General features: G+C 42.7%; 1 protein-coding gene across 19 annotated transcripts in view; it reads left to right on the forward strand.

The window, feature by feature from the left end:
- The window catches only part of ADARB1 (adenosine deaminase RNA specific B1), a 158,630-nt gene that overhangs the window by 110,715 nt on the left and 26,153 nt on the right, over positions 1–21,762 (forward strand). For 16 of the 19 annotated variants that reach the window (XM_034948038.3, XM_063601269.1, XM_055105332.2 and 13 more), the window contains 3 exons: positions 433–552; positions 882–1,050; positions 21,353–21,534. In XM_034948038.3, coding sequence (XP_034803929.1) covers positions 433–552; positions 882–1,050; positions 21,353–21,534 — 471 coding nt within the window. The remainder of the gene's footprint in view (positions 1–432; positions 553–881; positions 1,051–21,352; positions 21,535–21,762) is intronic. The other 3 variants (XM_063601278.1, XM_063601273.1, XM_055105334.2) reach the window with 1 other exon arrangement.

Here is a 21,762-nt window from a genome sequence, read left to right on the forward strand (position 1 = left end):
ACGTCTTATTACATCACTTTCCTTGTTTATAAAAGCAACAGGCATACTCACTGTGGAAAATTGCTAACTATTTTTAAAATATAAGAACATTAAAATCACCCATATTCCTGTAACCCAGAAATACTCAGTATGGATGTTTTACCATACTTTCCATGGGTTTATTTCTGCATCTGTCTAGATTTATTTTGGAAATTTTAAAAATATAGAGGAAAATAACATGGCAAACACCCAAGTATCCATCACCCAGAATTAGCAAATGTTAGCATTTTGTCCTATTTGCTTCAGTGCATTTTTAATGATAGAAATAAATCATTTCAGTTAAAGTGAAAACCCCATTTCCCCAACTCCCTTGGAGACCACTTTTGTGAATTTTGTTTGTGTTATGTCCTTCCTACTCAATTTCATATAATTTTTTTTTTTTTTTTGAGACAGGGTCTCGCTCTTACACCCAGGCTGGAGTGCAGTGGTGCAATCATGGCTCACTGCAGCCTCGACCTCCTGGGCTCTTAAGCGATCCTTCCACCTCAACCTTCCAAGGAGCTGGGACTACAGGCATGTACCACTATACCTGGCTAATTTTTATATTTTTTATAGAGATGGGGTTTCACCATGTTGCCCAGGCTGGTCTTAAACTCCTGGGCTCAAGCGATCCACCTGCCTCAGCCTCCCAAAGTGCTGAGATTACAGGTGTGAGCCACCATACCCAGCCTCTCAGCTTCACATACTTATTTTGTATGTGTATTTTGTATGTATGGCATAAACATATGCATTTATATGCACAGACTGTATTTTAAATTTATAAGCTATTGTTAAATGTGCTTTTCAATAAATCAAATAGATGGTTTACTACCTGTGGGGTTTTAACTCTTTTTCTCTCTTAGAACCAGCAGATAGACACCCAAATCGTAAAGCAAGAGGACAGCTACGGACCAAAATAGAGTCTGGTGAGGGGACGATTCCAGTGCGCTCCAATGCGAGCATCCAAACGTGGGACGGGGTGCTGCAAGGGGAGCGGCTGCTCACCATGTCCTGCAGTGACAAGATTGCACGGTAAGGGGCGGGGGCTCCCTGTGGCCACCTCCCTGCACACAGGATTCATCCGTACTGTTTGCCAACCTCCCTTTTCCACAACCATTTGAATTTTGGCCCCATTTCCCACTCAGGTGTTCCACAGTATTCTTTGAAGGACTGAGGTTCTAAACAGGTGGTGCTGGGACCCCCGTGAGGGGCAGCAGCAGGACCTAGACACAGGAGGCTCCACGCTTCTAACATTCCTATCCAAGCGTCTCAGAGTTTACACTTATTTTTAACGTGGGCTTCTGGGTTAAACTGATGTTTTTAATGGGCTACAGGCCATGACATCTTAAAACTACTGGCTTCTCCTCATTAGTAGTAGATGTAACTTCAGTGGTCACTTTCATCATTCAGTTAACATTTTAGGTAGTTGATATTTGCATTTTAAAAGTAATGCAAACCCTGTCACAAGCATTGTGTTCTAAGCACAGAGAGCATCCCCAGCCATTCTGTGCCTGGGTGTGGGTTAGGCTTAGAGGAGGGCCCTGCAAACACACTTCTGTAGTCAGCAGGCACCTGGGAGATATTCATCTTTCAGAAGCCTGTATCCAGAGCAGATTATAGAAAACCCATTTCTTCAGATGGTATCAGTTCCAGTAGTTCTTTGTTTTCATTTTTAAACTAATATTTATTTGGAAAAAAAAAAGTAACATAAGCAGATGGTAAAAAGCATACAATGATAAAGTTTAAAACCTCCCTCTTCAGAGCCCTACTGTGGCACCCATAGTGAGTGGGTTTTGACTGTCCATCCAGAAGCTGTCAAAATTGATGCATATGCATGTGCACATGCACATCTTTTCATTGTTTGCATGCCCTTTGTGTTGATTTCCTTCAGTGGGTCTTGTCAGGCAACCTCAAGTACAGGGAGCTGGATTAATCACACATTTTGGGCCATTGCCCACAGCCCAGGTGACCACTGTGATGTGTTTACTTATTATTTGTCCTTCCAGTCCACCTCCACACTTGCATATGTCAACTTTGTGTGTGTGTGTGATGTGGGGGAGGGGGGTGTACTCTTGAAAAATACACAGTAGAATTATTTGGAGTATTTGTTGCTAATTTACAGAAATGATACTATGCTATAAATCCTATCTGATTCTTACATTTTCATTCAACCTATATTTTTGGAGCTATTTCTGTTGCTCTAACCAACAGCCAGTTCACTACTGACTTTTGCAAATCTTCCTTCATAGTCATGGGCCATTTCCTTCATGATGGGACACCCAGATTTCTTCTAACTCCCTTATACATGTAGTCCTGTATATCCTTCAACTTATGCAAACTCCGTCACGATATTATAGACTTTGCTAGAGTTTCTTGGGGCATATATTCAGGAGTTATGCACATATACAACTTCACAGAATAATATCAGATTGCATCCCAGGGCAGTCACACTAGTTGACACTTACACCAATAGTGCATTAAGTTAGCTTCTCCCACATTCTGTAAACTGATATCTTCATAGTTTAAATTTTTATTTCTCTTTATCACTAGGAATGTTGGGCATCTCTTCAATTACATATTAACTGTTCATCTTACACCTTCTTTGAGTTGTCTGTTAATATCATTTGTTCATTTGTCTTTTGAATCTCATGCCTTTTTCCTCTTGATTTTCAGAGTTCCTTTTATAGTTGATATTGTAATCCTTAGCCCTTTGAAAAGATGCAGTGTCTTCTGCAAGTCCTTTCCCCTTTGAGTAGTCTTGCACTCTGTTGAAGATGATTTGTACATATACACAAGGGTTTATTACTGTGCTGTCTGTTCTATTCCATATGTCTATTCTTTATGCCATTGTCATGCTGTTTTGATTACTGTAGCTTTGTAATATGTTTTGAAATGAGGAAGTTTGAATCCTCCACCTTTATTCTTCTTTTTTCAAAATCGTTTTGGCTATCCAGGGTCTCCTGAGATTTCATAAAGATTTTTGGATGAAGTTTTTCAAAAAATGCCATCGTTATTTTGATAGGGATTATGTTGACTCTATAGATTGCTTTGGTTAATATGGACATCTTAACAATATTAAGTCTTCTAACTCATGAACATGCGATATATTTCCATTTATTTGTATCTTCATTTCTTTCAGCAGTGTTTTATAATTTTTATTGTACAAGCCACTCACCCCCTTGGTTAGGCTTATTACTAAGTAATTTATTCTTTTTTGTGCAATTGAAAATTGTTTTCTTAATTCCCTTTTCAGATCATTCATTGTTAGTGCATGGAAATGCAACTGATTTTTGTGTGTTGATTTTATATCCTATGATTTTGCTGAGTGTGTTTATTATTTAAACAGTTTTGTGGAATCTTTAGGGTTTTCTACATATAAAATTATGTCATCTGCAAACAGATATAACTTTACTTCTTCCTTTCCATTTTGGATGCCCTTTATTTCTTTTTCATGCCTACTTACTGTGGCTAGAACTTCTAATACTGTGTTAAATAGAAGTGGCAAAAGTGGACATCCTTGCATTGTACCTGATCTTAGAAGAACAGTTTTCAGTCTTTCACCGTTGAGTACAGTATTAACTGTGGTCTTTTCGTAAATGTCCTTTATTACATTGAGTTAGTTTTTTTCTATTCCTAGTTTGTTGAATGTATTTATTATTATTAAGAAAGGGTGTTAAGTCTTGTCAAATGCTTTTTCTGCATCAATTGAGATGATCATGTGGCTTTTGCCCTTCATTCTGTTAATGTAATGTATTAATTGATTTTCATATGTTGAACCATCCTTTCATTCCAGGAGTATCATAATGTATAATCCTTTTAATATGCTATTGAATTTGGTTTGTTGAGAATTTTTGCATCAGTAGTCATCAGAGATACTGGTTTGTAGCTTTTTTTACCCTTCTTCATGTCTTTGGCTTTGATATCAGGGTACTGCTGGCATCATAGAGTGAGCCTGGAAATGTTCTCTTCTCTTTAGTTTTTTTGGGAGAGTCTCAGGAGGATTGGTGGTAATTATTCTTAAATGTTTGGTAGAATTCTCTAGTGAAAACATTTGGTCCTGGGCTTTTTTTTTTGAGATGGAGTCTCGCTCTGTCACCGAGGTTAGAGTGCAGTGGCACAATCTTGGCTCACTGCAGCCTCTGCCTCCTGGATTCAAGTGATTCTCTTGCTTCAGCCTCCCGAGTAGCTGGGATTACAGGCGCCTACCACCATGCCCAGCTAATTTTTGTATTTTTAGTAGAGATAGAGTTTCACCATGTTGGTCAGGCTGATCTTGAATTCCTGACCTCAGGTGATTCACCTGCCTCGGCCTCCCAAAGTGCTGGGATTACAGGCATGAGCCACTGCCCCCAGCCGTGGGCTTTTCTTAATTGGGAAATTTTTTATTACTGACCCAATATTCTTATCCATTAATAGTTTGAATGAATTCTTTTTCATATTCATTATTCCTGCTATCATTTGGTTACCATCTGCATGGAATATATTTTTCCATCCTTTCACTTTTGGCCTATGTATCCTTAGATCCAAAATTAGTCTATTATAGACAGTACATAGTTGAATTCTGTTTTTTTTTTTAATCCATTTACCCAATCTGTATCTTTTGACTGGGGAGTTTATTCATTGACTTAAAGTAATCACTGATAGGGAAGACTTACTGTTGCCATTTTGCTGTTTTCTGTATGCTTGTAGCTTTTTGCTTGTTTTTCCCTTATTCTCTTACTGCCTTCCTTTGTGTTTCTTTCATTATTTTTTCTAATGATAGGTGTATTAGTCCATTTCCATTTTCATTGCTGATAAAGACATACCTGAGACTGGGCAATTTACAAAAGAAAGAGGTTTAATGGACTCACAGTTCCACCTGGCTGGGGAGGCCTCACAATCATGGCAGAATGTGAAAGGCACAATTCACATGACAGCAGACAAAAGAGAGCTAGCTTGTGCAGGGAAACTCCCCTTTATAAAATCATCACATCTCATGATACTTATTCACTATCACAAGAATAGCATGGTAAAGACCTGCCCCTATGATTCGATTACTTCCCACTGGGTCCCTCCGACAATACGTGGGAATTGTGGGAGCTACAATTCAAGATGGGATTTGGGTGGGGACATAGCTAAACCATATCTATAGGATTCTCATTTCTTTTTTTTTTTTTTCCTTTTGTCTCCCTGGGGTACAGAATCTCATTTCTTTTTGTGTATATTCTACAGGTATTTTCTTTGTGGTTACCATTGCAATTACATAAGACATCTTTAAATTATAGCATTCTATTTTAACTTAAACTTCAATTACGTAGTAAAACTTTACTTCTTTACTTCCACCCCTTCACACTTTGTTATTGAAGTCACAAATTACATCTTTATATACTGTATATCCATTAATATACATTGTAGTTGTAATGTTTTTGTCATTTAAATATTGTGCACCAAAATTACAATAGTATTGGTTACTGTATTTGTCCATGTGCCTCCCTTTACAGGAGAACCTTATTTTTCCATACAGCTTAATGTTGCTATTTACTGTCTTTTTATTTGAACTTGAAGGACTCACTTTAGCATTTCTTGTAAAGCAGGCTAGTGGTAATGTACTCCCTCTACTTTTGTTTATCTAGAAAAGTCTTAATTTCTTCTTCATTTTTGAAGGACAGTTTTGCCAGATCAAGTATTCTTGGTTGACAGGGTTGGTTTTTTTTTTTTCTTTCAGCACTTAAAATATATCATTCCACTCCTTTCTGGCTTGCAGGGTTTCTGCTGAGAAAGCCACAGGTCTTATGAATCCTCCCTTGTATATGACAAATGGCTTTTCACTTGATGCTTTTAAGATTCTCTGTCTTCACTTTAGACAGTTTGATTAAAATGTGTCTTAGTGTGGTTCTCCTTGGATTCATCTGTATTTCATTTCTTTGAGCTTGAATTTGTGTGGTCCCTTTTTTTCCACAGATTTGGGAAATTGTTAGCAATTATTTCTTCAAATAAGCTCTTAGCCCCTTTCTCTCCCTCTTCTCCTTCTGGTATTCCTAGAATACTTGTATCAGTCTGCTTGATAGTGTTCCATAAGTCCCTTAGTCTCGCTTCACTTTTCTTCATTCTTTTTTCTTTTTGCTCCTCTGACTCAGTGATTTCAAAAAAAAGACAGTGACCTGTCTTATTTTTTCTACCTCATCAAGTCTTCTGTTGCATGCCTTTAATGATATTTTCAGTTCAGTTATTGTATTTTTCAGCTCCAGAATGTTTGGCTCATTTTTATACTAATATCTCTTTGTTGATATGCTCATTTTGTTCTTGCTAAGTTGTTCTTATTTTGTTTAGTTGTCCTTGTTCTCTTCTAGCTCATTAGGCATCTTTATGACAGATATTTTAAATTCTTTTTTAGACAGCTAATGTGCATTTCTTTAGGGTCAGTTTCTGGAAATTTACTTTTGGTCCTTTGGTTGGGCCATGTTTTCCTGTTTCTTGTATGCCTTGTTTATTTGTGTGCTTTGCTAATATTTGGGCATTTGAAAAAAGAACCACCTCTCCCAGTCTTTGTGTACTGGCTGTGTACAGAGAAAATTCTTCACTAACAAGCTGGCTAAAAAATCTAGGACCTCTTATGCTTTTTCTGATTTCCTGCTTCTCCTGGTGTCTTCCTGGAAAACTGTAGCTCTAATGTGCTGCTTGCCTCTGTTTTTAGTGGCTCCCAAACTCTGGCACCAGTCTCATCACTGAGTCTGATGAGACTCAGGCAAGACAGAAACCAGCCCTTTGGGCAGACTCCAGACAGCCAGAACATCAGACTAATAATCCACTCTTTTGTTTCCATCCCAAGAGAAGAGCCCCAGTATGGAGGCTTCCTCCCAGTTAGGGGGCACCTTGCTATTTAGGGAAAGGGGTGCAAACAGGCATGCCAAACATCGTGAAATTTCCTATCCCTTTCATTGGAATCTCTTCCTAGTTTTACAACGGCCTGGATACTCTAGCTTCTCAGTTGGTCTCCAGAGTTCTCACAGAGCCATTCTGGTCTGTATATTGTTGTTAACTCAGGGTCTCTATGGGGGAAAGAGGGCCTGTAGCTTCCTAGACTGCCATCTTGTTGAAGTCATAGTCCAAACACCATTGATTTTTTAATGTTAACCTTATGGCCAGCAACTTAACTCACTTCTTATTCTATTTATACTTTCCTGGTTGTTCTTGAATGTACCAAGTCACAGTCTGTAGATATTGACTGTTCTATATCTTCTTTTGTTATACCAGTGTTATTTTTCTTTATTCCTGCTGTCCAGGACCTTGGATGATATGTTACAGCACTGTCCTTGTTTTCTTCCTGAATCTCAGAGAGATTGTGAGTGAAGTTTCTCCATGATGTACAGTTTTTCCTACAGGGTTTTAGTAGGTAGCCTTCATCATGCTAGGAAAATTCTCTTCTATTCCTATTGTCTTAGAGCCTTTTTATTATCATATATTGGTATGTAACTTTATCAAATGTTTTATGTGTGTCTATTTTTAATAATGGTAAATAATTAATAGATTTCCTGATGTTGACCACCTTTTTGCATTTTTGACATAAACCTTACTTTATTGTAGTCACTCATTGTTTTAACATACTGTTTGATTTGGATGACTAATATTTTACTTAGGATTTTTGTTTATAAGTTAAATAGGCCTATACTTTTTCTAAACTTTTTAATTGTTCTTATCTGATTTTGGAATCCAGGTTATATAGCCTCATAAAGTGTGTTTGTCTTCTTGTTCTACTTTCTGAAGTCTCTTCTGTGAGACAGTAGTGTATAGAACCCAAGAGTGAAAACATCCAGTCCTCATATATATATATATATTTTTTTTTTTTTGTAGTTATCTTCATGGTCATCCTCATCATTTTGGCAGGAGACCAGTCTAGATATTGTAGTTGTAATTTCAGGTCCTTTTCTGGTTACTAGTTTCTTAAATTTTTGTTTCTTCTAGAACAAATTTTTAGCCTTCATATTATTCTAGAAATTTATCTAGAATTTGAACGTTTGAGGCTGCTTTGAAATAAGCCAGTCGATTGTGGCATTCAGGCAGAGAAGGTGGATCTATAATTAGAGAATAGAGTAGTGGTAGTAAGAGAATGAGAGCTAAAAAAGAGTCAGCTAATGCAGTCAGAAAGAAGAATGCTAGAATTTTACTATAGTAGAGCTACAATAATTTCTGTGGTTATGGTTTCAAAGAGAAGGTATGGGAAGGAGTAACCAAATAAGGTGGACATTTGAAAATTATGATGTATTGTATTTTACAAAGATAGCCCCACCCCAATGCCTCTCATCTAAAGTCCTCTCCAACAATGTGACCTTGCCACTGTCCCATTAAGAGGTGATGTCTCTGTCCCATCCCCCTGAATCTGAGCCTGTCATGTGGCTGCTTTGAATAAGAGAATGTGGTGGAAGTAATGCAGTGCTAGTTCTGGCATAGCCTTAATTGGCCTGGCAACTTCCATTTCTTGCCTCTTGGTGGCAGCCACCATGTGAGAGTTGTGACTACCTTGAGACCACCAGGCTATAAGAAGCTGCCCCTCCGTGTAGAGAGGCCCTGGAAGATGAGATGCCACTTGAAGACAGAGAGAGGGCAAGAAACAGTGAAGCACCAAATGTGTAAGAAAAGAGTTCACCTGGAAAATGGAAGAGAGAAGACAAAATTACCAATATCAGAATGGGAGAGGTGAAATTACCACAGATGCTACAGATACTAAAAGGATTGTGAAGAGAAATTATAAACAAGGCTATGCCAATTGACAATTTAGATGAAATGGACATATTTCCTGAAAGACACATACTACCAAAGCTCACTTAAGAAGAAGTAGATAACTTGGGCTCTCTATATGTATTAGAGAAAATGAATTTGTAATTTAAAGCCTTTCCCACCAAAAATGACAACAAAAGAAAAACCCCAAGCTCAGGTGGCTTCACTATTGAATTCCAAACATTTAAGGAAGAAATACCCATTTTGCACAAAATGTTCCAAAATTGAAGTGAAAGAAATACTTCCCAACTCATTCTGTGAGGCCAGCATTTCCCTGGTTCCAAAACCAGATGAAGACACCACAAGAAAATAAAACTACATGTTAAAATGTGTCATGAACATAGATCCAAAAGTTCTAGCAAAACTTTAGCAAACCAAATACAGCATCATGACCAAGTAGGGGCTATCCCAGGAATTCCAAGATAAATGAAACATTTGAAAAATCAATATAATTCACCATATTAACAAACTAAAAAGACACAGAAAAGGCATTTTGCAAAATCCAACATGTGTTCCTCATAAAAACTCATAGCAAAATAGAAATAGAAGGAAACCTTCTCAACCTGATAAAGGAAATACATGAAAAATCTACAGGTAATATCATTCTTAACAAGGAAGGACTGAATGTGTTTGCCTAAGATCAGGAACAAAACAAGATTGTCTGCTCTCCCCACTTCTGTTCAACATTGTATTGGAAGTTCTAGCCAGTGCTATAAGGTCCTAAGAAATCAGTGGTATCCATATTGAAAAGGAAAAAGTAAAACTGTCTTTATTTGCAGACATACTTGTCTATGTAGGAAATGAGATTGATATTATACAAAACTATGAGAATGAATGAATGATTTTAGCATTGTGGCAGAATATAAGATCCAAAATGCAAAATACAAAATCAGTTATATTTTTTACGCCTGCAACAAGTAGTTGAAATTGAAATGTGTAAAGCAATACACTGAAAGCTGTATATTGAAAACCGTAACACATTGCCTAGAGAAATTAAAGAACTAAATAAATGGAGAGATACATCATGGTCACTGGTTGGAAAACTCAGTATTGTCAAGATGCCAGTTTTCACCAGATTGATCTATAGACTCAATGCAATCCTAATCAAAATCTCAACAGGATTTTTTGGAGAAATTGACAAACTGATTCCAAAATCCATATGGAAATGCAAAGGACATAGAATAGCTAAAACAACTTTCAAAAGGAAGAACAAAGTAAAAGGCTAATACTACCTGATTTCAAGATAGTAATTAAGAAAGTATGATTTTGGCATAAAGATAAGTATACAAACAACTGATTCCTTATTATTTAGAGTGGTTTTAGGTTTATAGGAACATTGAGTGGTAGATACAGAATTTCCCATATACCCAGTGCCCTCACGTATGCACAGCCTCCCCATCATCAGCATCTCCCACTCTAGTGCTATATTCGTTACAATTGAAGAAGCTACATGGACACATCATCATCACCCAAAGCCCACAGTTTACAATGGGGCTCACTGTTGATGTTGCACATTGTCTGGCTTTGGACAAATGTATAATGACCTGTATCCACCATCACAGTGTGAGACCAGAGTAGTTTCACTGCCCTAAAAATCCTCTGTATTCTGCCTGTTCACCCCTCTCACCTCCTAACCTCTGTACTCTGCCTGTTCACCCCTCTCACCTCTTAACCTCTGTACTCTGCCTGTTCACCCCTCTCACCTCCTAACCTCTGTACTCTGCCTGTTCACCCCTCTCACCTCTTAACCTCTGTACTCTGCCTGTTCACCCCTCTCACCTCCTAACCTCTGTACTCTGCCTGTTCACCCCTCTCACCTCCAAACCTCTGTACTCTGCCTGTTCACCCCTCTCACCTCCTAACCTCTGTACTCTGCCTGTTCACCCCTCTCACCTCCAAACCTCTGTACTCTGCCTGTTCACCCCTCTCACCTCCTAACCTCTGTACTCTGCCTGTTCACCCCTCTCACCTCCTAACCTCTGTACTCTGCCTGTTCACCCCTCTCACCTCCTAACCTCTGTACTCTGCCTATTCACCCCTCTCACCTCCTAACCTCTGTACTCTGCTTGTTCACCCCTCTCACCTCCTAACCTCTGGCAACAGCTAATCTTCTTAATGTCTTCGTAGTTTTGCCTTTTCCAGAATGTGATCTAGTTGGAGTCATACAGTATGTAGCCTTTTCAGATTGGCTTTTTACACATAGTAATTTACATTCAAGATTCTTTGATGCCTTTTCATGGCTTGATAGCTCATTTCTTTTTAGTGCTAAATAATAGTTTGGATGTACCACAGTTTATTCATTCACTTGCTGAAGGTTCATTGCTTCCAGGCTTTGGCAGTTACAAATAAAGCAGCTATAAATATCTGTGTGCAGGTTTTTTTGTGGACATGAGTTTTCAAGTCCTTTGGGTAAGTACCAAGGAGCACGAATGCTGGGTAGTATGGTGAGGGTGTGTTGAGTTTTGTCAGAAACTGCCAAACTGTCCTTCAAAGTGGCTGCACTGTTTTGCATTCCCACCAGCAATGAATGTTGTCCCACATTGTCACCAGTATTCAGTGTTGTCAGCAGTTCTGGTTTTGGGCCATTCTAATACACATGTGGTAGTATCTCATTTTAATTTGCAGATTCCTAATGACATATGATGTGGAGCATGTTTTCATGTGTTTATTTGCCATCTGTATATCTTCTTGAATGACGTGTCTGTTAAATTTTTTTGGCCATTTTTTAATCAGGTTGTTCATTTTCTTATTGTTGAGTTTAGAGAGTTTTTTGTATATTTGGAAGAGTTCTTCATAGATTTATCAGATATGTCTTTTGCAAATATTTTCTCCTAGTCTGTGGCTTGTCTTTTCACTCCCTTGTCTTTCACAGAATAGAACTTTTTAATTTTAATAAAGTACAGCAAATCAGTTATTTCTTTCATAGATTGTGCCTTTGATGTTATATCTGAAAAGTCATCACCAAACCCAAGATCATCTAGATTTTCTTCTGTGTTATCTTCTAGGAATTTTATAGTTTTGCATTTTACATTTAGGTTGTGACCTACTTTGAGTTAATTTTTGTGAAGGGTGTAAAACCTATGCCTAGATTCTTTTTTTTTTTTCTGCATGTTTATGTCCATTGGTTCTAGCACTGTTTGTAGAAAATACTACCTTTTGTCCATTTCATTGTCTTTGCTCTTTTGTCAAAGATCAGTTGACTGTATTTATGTAGGTCTATTTCTAGACTTTTTATTGTGTCCCATTGATCTATTTGTGTATTCTTTCACCAATACCATGCTGTCCTGATTACTCTAGTATAGTAAGTCTTTAAGTCAGGTAATGTTAGTATTACAGCTTCATTATATTCCTTCAATACTGTGTTTGCTCTTCTGGATTTCCCTTTTTATATCAGCCTTAGGAACAGTTCATCAATATCTACAAAATAACTTGTTGAAATATTGATTGGGATTGTGTTGAATCTCTATGTCAAGTTGGACAGAACCAATGCTGAGTCTTCCTAGCCATAAATATGGAATATCCATTTATTTAGTTCTTTGATTTCTTTCTTTGGAATTTTATAGTTTTACTTATACAGATCTTGTACATACTTTGTCAAATTTATACCTAAATATTTCAGTTTTGGGGGTGTTAGTGTAAATGATGTTGTGTTTTTAATTTCCAATTCTGCTGTTCATTGCTGGTCACAGTTAAATTTTGACCAAGGCACAAAGGCAATTCAGTGGAGAAAGAATAGTCTTTTCAACAGTGATGCTGAAATAAGTGGATATCCCTGCGCAGAAAAAAAAAAGCAAAAAAAATCAAGCAACCAAACAAATGGACTTCACTTATATTTTGCACCATATACAAAATGAATTTGTAATGGGCCATAGACCTAAATGCATAAAAATTCTGGAAACAGGAGATAATGTTTGTGACATTGAGTTAGGCAAGTTTTTAGCTACACTAAAAAAGACTTTCCATAAAAGGAAAAAAACTGTCAAAGTTTAAAAATTACTTCTTTCAAAAGGCACTGTTTAAACAGTGAGAAATAAACTGACAAACAGGGAGAAAATGTTTGCAAATCATATATCTAATAAACGATTGGTATCCACAATCCACTGGTACTCTCAAAACGCAACAAGGGGAAAATAGTTTTTAAAATGGGCAAAATGTTTGAATGGACACTTCACCAAAAAAAGATACACAAATGTGAAATAAGCACATGAAAAGCTGGTCAACACCATTAGTCACTGATGAAATGCAAAGGAGATGCCACAACACATCTCTTGGAGTGGCTGAAATTAAAAAGACTGGCCAAACCAAATGTTGACAGTGATATGGAGGAACTGGTACTGTCATCCACTGTGGCTAGGTATGTAAATAGAACAATCACTTTTAAAGACAGTTTGACACAGCCAGGCACGGTGGCTCATGCTTTTAATTCCAGCACTTTGGGCCAAGGCAGATGGATCGCTTGAGGTCAGGAGTTCGAAACCAGCCTGGCCAACATGACGAAACCCCATCTCTACTAAAAATACAAGTATTAGCCAGGCATGGAATCCCATCTACTCGGGAGGCTGAGGCAGAAGAATCACTCGAACCCAGGAGGCGGAGGTTGCAGTGAGCTGAGATTGCACCACTGCACTCCAGCTTGGGCATCAGAATAAGACTCAAAACAAAACAGAGAGTTTGACAGTTCCTTAAAAAGTTACAGATATGGCCAGGCGTGGTGGCTCACGCCTGTAATCCCAACTCTTTGGGAGGCTGAAGCGGGTGGATCACAAGGTCAGGAGTTCGAAACCAGCCTGGCCAGTATGGTGAAACCCTGTCTCTACTAAAAATACAAAAAGTAGCCGGGCATGGTGGCACACACCTGTAGTCCCAGCTACTCAGGAGGCTGAGGCAGGAGTATCGCTTAAACCTGGGAGGCAGAGGTTGCAGTGAGCTGAGATCACGCCACTGCGCTCCAGCCTGGGCAACAGAGCGAGACTCTGTCTCAAAAAAAAAAAAAAAGTTACAGATATGCCTGCCATGTAGCCTAGCCATTTCACTCCTAGTGGTTTACCAAAGAGAAATGAAAGCGTATGTCCACGCAGACTTGTAAATGAATGTTTGTAGGACTTTCTTTGTAATAGACAAAATAGTCAAAAACTGGAAGCAATCCACGCGGCCATCAACCGGTAAATAGATAGAACAGACGGTGGCATATCCATGCAGTGGAGTATTACTGGGTGAAAAAAAGAACAGTGATACACACTACAGCATAGAGAAATCTCAAAATAATTACGCAGAGTGAAAGAAGCCAGATGAAAAAGAGGAATTACCATACAGTCCCATTTGTATACATCTCGGGAGAATGCGGACTAAGCTGCAGTGGCAGAAAGCAGGTCAGTTATTGCCTAGTGGGGACAGAACGAGATGTAAGGAGACAGGAGGTTTGGGGAGTGAGGTCTCATGGGTACATACAAATGTCAAAACTTACCACAGTGTCCCTTTAAGTGTGTGCAGTTTATTGTATGTCAGTTGTACCGCAGTAACTCCAGGGGAAGAAATCACATGAGAAAATGCTTAGATAAGTAAATGACAGAAAGCACCGCAACTATATGAATTAGAAAAATTCAAATAAGTTAGAAGGACGCAAACAGTAAAGTTAAGAGCAGAAATTAGTTTTGTAAGCAACAAAGATGTAGCAGTGAGCAGTAACAAAGCCTCTAAGGTGTCAGTACTTAGAGGAGGCAGGTTGATTAAAGTCAACAGAACCGGTGAGGCTGATCAAGAAGACAGAAGGCACTTCCAAAACGTATCTGGAATGAAAACACGGATATCCTTCAGGGTCCAGCAGAGATTGCTACAGTGGAGAGTCATAGACACTTCAGCACTGATAGGTTTTAAAACTGAGACAAAATAGAACATTTTCTAGAAAAGTGTACATTGCTAAAAGTGACTTAAGCATATGCAGAAAATTGGAATAGAACTCTGCCTATTAAATCACACACACACACACACATACACACACACAGAGAAGAAATTAAGAAAATAGAAGGAAGGAGGGTCTGTGGAGAGAGGGGAAGTGGTTGGCCCAGACAACATTGAGTGAGTTCTAGACATCGTTTGTGGGATGATGATCCCCATTTTATGTAATATTTTCCAAGGATAGAAAAGTAGGGAAGAATTCTGCAGCTCATTGTGTGGCTCATAACTCAAAGGTTACTACAACCTTTATCTCCACACCAGACAAGGACAGTAAAGGAAAACAAAACGACAACATGTCATGGAAATACACATTTATACACTTACATTATCTTTAAAAATTTAGCAAGCCAAATTCTATTTTATGTTTTTTAAAGCTTCATTAATTCCTCTTAAATCTATCATTTCAATGTGATTTTAATAAAAATCTTATTTTTTCATAGTACTTAAAAGTTGCATCCCAACATGGAGATAGAAAAGTAACAATATAAAACCATAGTAATCAAAAGTGAGTGGTAATTTTCAGCAGAACAGTGGCACAACATACAATCTGAAAAGACCTGCAGAACCATGGGGCAGCACTGGTGATCAGGCCTGCCCGTGTTTAAAAGAAAATGTAAACTAGATGGAGGCTTGTCTCTCTCACAGAAAATTAAGTCCAAAAATAGGTGGCCCAGAGAAGCTCTGGTGGCTCCATGGTCTGGAGCCTGATCCCTCTTTGTCCCGCACCATCTAAGAGGTCTCTTCTGAGTTCAGGGTCTTCGTAATCCCTAGAGCTGACGAAATCCCTGAGCACCCAGTCTGAATTCCAGGCACAGGGACACTTCAGCCAGCTCAGCTCATCGTCCAGAGCTCAGGCACAGGGCTCCACTCGCTATGGGGCAGCTGGGGTGGCCGGGCTTACACACTCAGCCACCTGGAAGAGGACTGGGGCTCTGTCATGCAGGAGGAAGGGAAGAAAGGCAGGGCTGCAGCCAGCAGTCTGTGCTAGACGTGCTGCTCGCAGAAGACATGGACAAAGTAGCCAACGACCAGTCCTGGAGAAACAGGCTGGCAGCCCGCCATACACTATCCAAAGCTGTCTGTGCAGAGAAGCAGCCCGCCATACACTATCCAAAGCACATGCCAGGACAGTTAAGGACCTGAGTATGCAGAGCAGTGCCTGGCAGTTGCAGGGTTCTTCAATAAGGCACAGAAAACCCAAATTATAAAGAAAAGTGAATAAATTTGACTAAATTAAAATGTCAGGAATTATTTACTATAACCCACATATTTGAAAAAGAAAAGCCACATATTGGGAAGAGATTTCTGATGTCTCATGTGACCAACAAAGGATTCGACTTGGTTACAGGCTGACTCCTGCACCTGCATAGCACAAAGCCATCCATTTGGAGGATCCTTGCTGGGGCGTGGGGATGTCACACACATAAATGCAGGAGTCGGGGCTCATGGACCTGAACCCTTCAGATCCAAGCCTTTTATTATATAGTAATTAGACTTTACCTCAAGGAAGAAACAAACACAAGCTGATAGAACCTAGCATGCGTGGGCCAAGAAATAGCAAATGGCCAGAAAAGTTGCCCAGAAAGAGCCCTGGTGGCCAAAATGATGCCAGTTGGCTGCAGCTGTGTCCCTGCTCTGGGAGAGTGGAGAGTGGGGAGCAGCCACCTTGGAGGGCCAGGTGGATGGGGCTGGGTGAGGCTGAACTGTTCCCCTTACACAGGGCACAGTGGCAGGCAGAGGGCCCAGGGCCATGGTAGGTTGGGGGTGGGGTGGGAGCCACAGCACTGCCATTGGAGGTCACCAGGGTGTCCATCCCACTGGCAGGCAGTTTGGCGGTGAATACAGCCCCAGAGAGTTGTCCACAAGACCATGGGGTGAGAGGCTCCCATGGGGTTGGCCACCCCACGGTGATTATGTTGGCGCGGGAGCCGTGGGAAGGAACGAGAGTCTTGGTTCAGATGACCTCGGCCTGTGTCCTCAGCTGCACAGAGCTGTGGGAACAAACAAGACCATCCAGAGGAGGACCAGCAGCCTGTCTATTCAGAGTCGGCTATGGCAAGGGGGCCAGACCACTGTGTTGGGCAGACTCAAAGGCAGGCACAGGAAGGGGGATGGCTTTATTGTAGGGAAAGGGGGAGGCTTTGGGTATGTTCTGATGGAGGTAGGGGAAGCCAAGATGAGCTCTGCAGAAGGTGGCCTCCCGTGCAGCTGCTTGAAGAACCCAGGGGCATCTCTGGCTGGTCCTGGGTTGAAAGCAGGAAGGAATGGGCGTGGGGCAACCACTAGGAAGCTGTAGTCCTTCCTGAAAGCCTGGCTGACTGGGCCGAGTGCTGTGGAGGCTGTGGTTTGGGTCAGAGTAGTTCTCCTGCCCTGTGTGGTCTGGCCGACGTCTGTCTGCAGCTCAGTCTCTCAGGCCGGGCCCTTTACTGAATCAGGGGACAGATCAGATGATAGCAGTCTGGACTCTGTTCCTAAAGAAATGGCACAAGGAAAATGAAAGACGAAGAAGGCCAGGCACAGATGCCTAGACCCGGGTGCACTGAGCCGAGGCCATGCTGCGAGAGTGGGGACACCTGTAGGTTCCTTGGGTGTCAGCCAAACACACTTCATGGCACGCTGTGAGTGGGCACCTCCCATGGGGTCCGCAGGACAGGTGGCTGTGGACATGTGGTGGGTATCTCTAGGAGATGTCCTGCCTGCAGTCTTGGCAGAGCTTTACTTGTTTTATTTGCATGGACGCTGACTGTGTCTGACACCCTCTCACTGGCGCTAGGCGATTTCATCCTGATGAAGTTTGTCCCAGCTGTCCTTTGTGAGGTGCATTAGTGGAAGCTGGTGCCACACCATTTCCCACCCAGGGCCTCTGCAGAGCTGTAGACACTCTTGGAATTATCTTACAAAGCATACGTTCAGAATTAATGGCTCCTAACAAATGAAGGTTTCTGCAGGATCACTGCTTTAAAGTTTGCCCAGAAGACCTAATTCAGCTTAAAGATGCTGAGTCCATAGAGGCTTCTAATCTGTAGAAAAAAGGGGCCTGTGTTTCTTAGAGGTATTGAATCATTTCATGCTTTTTCTGTAAGTTAGGGAAACCTTCATTTTCATTTCCATTTTGGAAGGTGGAGGGAATGTGTCATAGGAATTGGAGGATTTGTCCATTCGACACATATTTATTGATCTTCTGTATGTGCCAGGTACATATTGTAAGTGCTGGGATAGGTCAGTAAAGAAAGCAGACAGAAACCTCTTCCTGCACTGGGGTAGGATGGGAGCAGAGAGTCCAACATGGATCTGTAAATTATGTGGAAGTCAGAATGGGGTTGGAGGGCTTGGGCGGCAGGGAAGGGAGACCTCAGGCAGCAGGTAAGCAAAAGGCTTGAGTGGCTGGGAAGGGAGGCCTCCCTCAGAACGGCTTTTGTACAGGGACCTAAAGTGGGGGCAGCAGTGGCTGCCTCTGGGATTGGTGTTCCAGCTGGTGGACCTGTGGACAGAAGCTTTGGGCAAGCAGCAAGGAGGTCCCTGAGGGTGGCCAGAAGCTTGGGGACAGGTGCAGGGTGAGAGGTGACAGGGCTGGGGGATCTGGCCGGAGGACTGCTGGCATTTTCTTGGGAGCCACTGGACTGTTTTGTGCCAGGGAATGGCCTGTGCTGGCCCACGTGTTCACAGGGGTCAAGAGGAGAGGGCTTGGGGCAGGCACCGGGTTCCCCTTAGGAGAGGGCGTCATGACACAGGCAGGGGGGCATGACTTGACCCATGGCGTAGCAGTGGCAGTGGCCAGAAGTCAGGTCCTATATCTCTTCCAAAACTGGATCCCAGGTGATCTGCTGATGACTGCTGTGACAGGGATGAGCAGGGTGAGGGTGACCCCAGAGTGGGGACTGAGCAGCTGGAGGTCAGTGCTGGAGCATATCCAGAATGAGGCGTAAACAGGTGAGGTTGGCGGCTGTTTGTCATGTGCTGCCTACCCCACTTGCCGGCTCTGCCCTGCTAGGCTCTTGAGGGGGCATGGAGTGGCCCTGAGACTTCAGGCCTCCAAATACAACTGTGGGCATTGTCAGGCAGAGGCTGTGCCATGGAGTGAGTGACGGAGGGGGGATATATGGAGGCTGGTTCCAGTCTGGGCGTCAGCCTCCTCCAGTCTCAAGTCCTGCCACATTCGCAGATCTAAGCCCGAATGTTTCTCATCTGCCCTGGCCTCCCTGTCCCCACACTGCTCAGTCGACCCTCATTTCTGACCTGTACTGCTGAGCGTCTTCCCCTGCAGCGCGTGCCACACTGTGCTGAGCGTCTCACCCTGCAGCGCGTGCCACACTGTGCTGAGCGTCTTCCCCTGCAGCCTGTGCCACACTGTGCTGAGCGTCTAACCCTGCAGCGCGTGCCACACTGTGCTGAGCGTCTTCCCCTGCAGCGCGTGCCACACTGTGCTGAGCGTCTAACCCTGCAGCGCGTGCCACACTGTGCTGAGCGTCTAACCCTGCAGCGCGTGCCACACTGTGCTGAGCGTCTTCCCCTGCAACGCGTGCCACACTGTGCTGAGCGTCTAACCCTGCAGCGCGTGCCACACTGTGCTGAGCGTCTTCCCCTGCAGCGGGTGCCACACTGTGCTGAGCGTCTTCCCCTGCAGCGTGTGCTGAGCGTCTTCCCCTGCAGCCTGTGCCACACTGTGCTGAGCGTCTTCCCCTGCAGCCTGTGCCACACTGTGCTGAGCGTCTTCCCCTGCAGCCTGTGCCACACTGTGCTGAGCGTCTTCCCCTGCAGCCTGTGCTACACTGTGCTGAGCGTCTTCCCCTGCAGCCTGTGCCACACTGTGCTGAGCGTCTTCCCCTGCAGCCTGTGCTACACTGTGCTGAGCGTCTTCCCCTGCAGCCTGTGCTACACTGTGCTGAGCGTCTTCCCCTGCAGCCTGTGCCACACTGTGCTGAGCGTCTAACCCTGCAGCATGTGCTGAGCGTCTAACCCTGCAGCGCGTGCCACACTGTGCTGAGCGTCTTCCCCTGCAGCCTGTGCCACACTGTGCTGAGCGTCTAACCCTGCAGCATGTGCTGAGCGTCTTCCCCTGCAGCGCGTGCCACACTGTGCTGAGCGTCTTCCCCTGCAGCACGTGCCACACTGCTGACGCCACTTCGTAAAATGCGCATGCGCCAGCCCCTCCCCTGAGACACTCCATGAAATTAGATTGGGCCACTCCAGAGGCCTCTCTCTGCCCTCTGAATACCGCCCCCTCCCTCATCAAGCTCCTGGCTGCTTAGGGGCCCCTGCCCTGCCCCTCTGCCCTGCCCCTCTGCCTGGCTGCCCTTGCTGCTGTCCTGTGTCCCCTGCCCCCCAGGCTGGGACATGCGTTCCTCCCTCAGCCTCACAGCCCCCTCCTTTGGGGCTAAGCTTCAGGGTCACCCCAGGAGCATTCCTTCAAGTACATACCCCCCTTTTTCTTTTTCACAGAACCCCGCCCTTTCTCCCAAATTGATTTTACCTCAATTTATGGTTCTTCATTTGTCTTTTTATTGCATTATTGTTTAGCTCCTGGGATGTATCTCCCCCCAGTACCTCACACCCTGTGTATGTAGCGCCCAGCAAAGGGTGCTCCAGACACAGCAACTCCAAGGCTGAGCAGAGCATCTCTGCTCTTTGTGGGGCTCAGAAAGAGAGAACAGGCATATTGTGAAGGCATGTGTGTGTTGGAGCTGATAATGAATACCTAAGTTGCCATTGGCATGCATCATTGGTGTCATGCATGTCAGCTGCACACGTGCAGTTGCTGTAAATCCCCACACCCTACCTGCCTGTGCATTCAGTGCCATTGTCACTTGCAGAGAACAGGAAATAAGCAGTTTAATGTTTTGAAGGACCTCTTGAAGAGCTGTCCTTTTTTAAGAAGTATAGTGGTCCCCGCTTCTCCGTAGATGTGTCTCAAGACCCCCAGTAGACTCCTGAAACTGTAGATAGTACTGAACCCTGTATGTGCTGGTATTTTTCCTGTAAGTACCTTCCCATGTAAAGTTTAATTTATGATTAGACACAGTAAGAAATTAACAGTCACTAATAATAAAATAAGAGTGACTTGAACACAAGCACGGTGATGCTGTGGCCATCAATCTTATCACCAAGGCGACTGCTAATGGGCCAGCGGCATCTGCAACGTGGATGGTTCACATCCTGGGCTGGACAGCACAAGATCGCACCACACTCCTCAGAACGGCATACAGTTGAAAGTCTGGAAGTGTTTATTTCTGGAATTTTTCATTTAATATCTTCAGATCACGGTTGACAGTGAGTAACTGAAACCTCTGAAAGTGAAACCTCAGATAAGGGGACCTGCTATAATTAAATATGTAATTTCCTTTTTGATATTTCCCACAGATTTCTCACAAGAAACATATGTGGCTCATTGATTGTGGGAAAACGTAATGGTAAAAACAAACACAGTGTAAAATAACTTTTAAGTAGATTTTTGTCTTTGTGATCGTAAGCCGCTAAATCAGTCTGTTACTTTTTGTTGCACTCCTTCGTCAGTTGGTTGGGATCCTGCGGAATTGCCAGTGCATCCCTGTAACCACGCAGGCTTGGGCTGGGCCGCGTCGGCACTGAGTCCGAGCTCCCTGAAGACTGTGCTTTCTTCTCCCTCCAGCTGGAACGTGGTGGGCATCCAGGGATCCCTGCTCAGCATTTTCGTGGAGCCCATTTACTTCTCGAGCATCATCCTGGGCAGCCTTTACCACGGGGACCACCTTTCCAGGGCCATGTACCAGCGGATCTCCAACATAGAGGACCTGCCACCTCTCTACACCCTCAACAAGCCTTTGCTCAGTGGCAAGTATCTCTAGAGTGTGCTGATTTAATCTCTGTCTTGATTTTGCAATGTTTTCATCCTCATGAATGAAAAAAACACCACCTGAGCTGCTCTGTGGCTATCAAAAGAACATCAGAGTCCTTCTAAAGGGACCCAAGGTGATGTTTCTGAGGCTCTCCGGGCCTTGTCTCTAGGGCCTTTTAAGTGAGTCTCTCTGTAAGATTAATCTCCTTTACCAATCACAAACC

Source organism: Pan paniscus, chromosome 22, assembly GCF_029289425.2.
Source record: "Pan paniscus chromosome 22, NHGRI_mPanPan1-v2.0_pri, whole genome shotgun sequence".
NCBI lineage: Eukaryota > Metazoa > Chordata > Mammalia > Primates > Hominidae > Pan > Pan paniscus.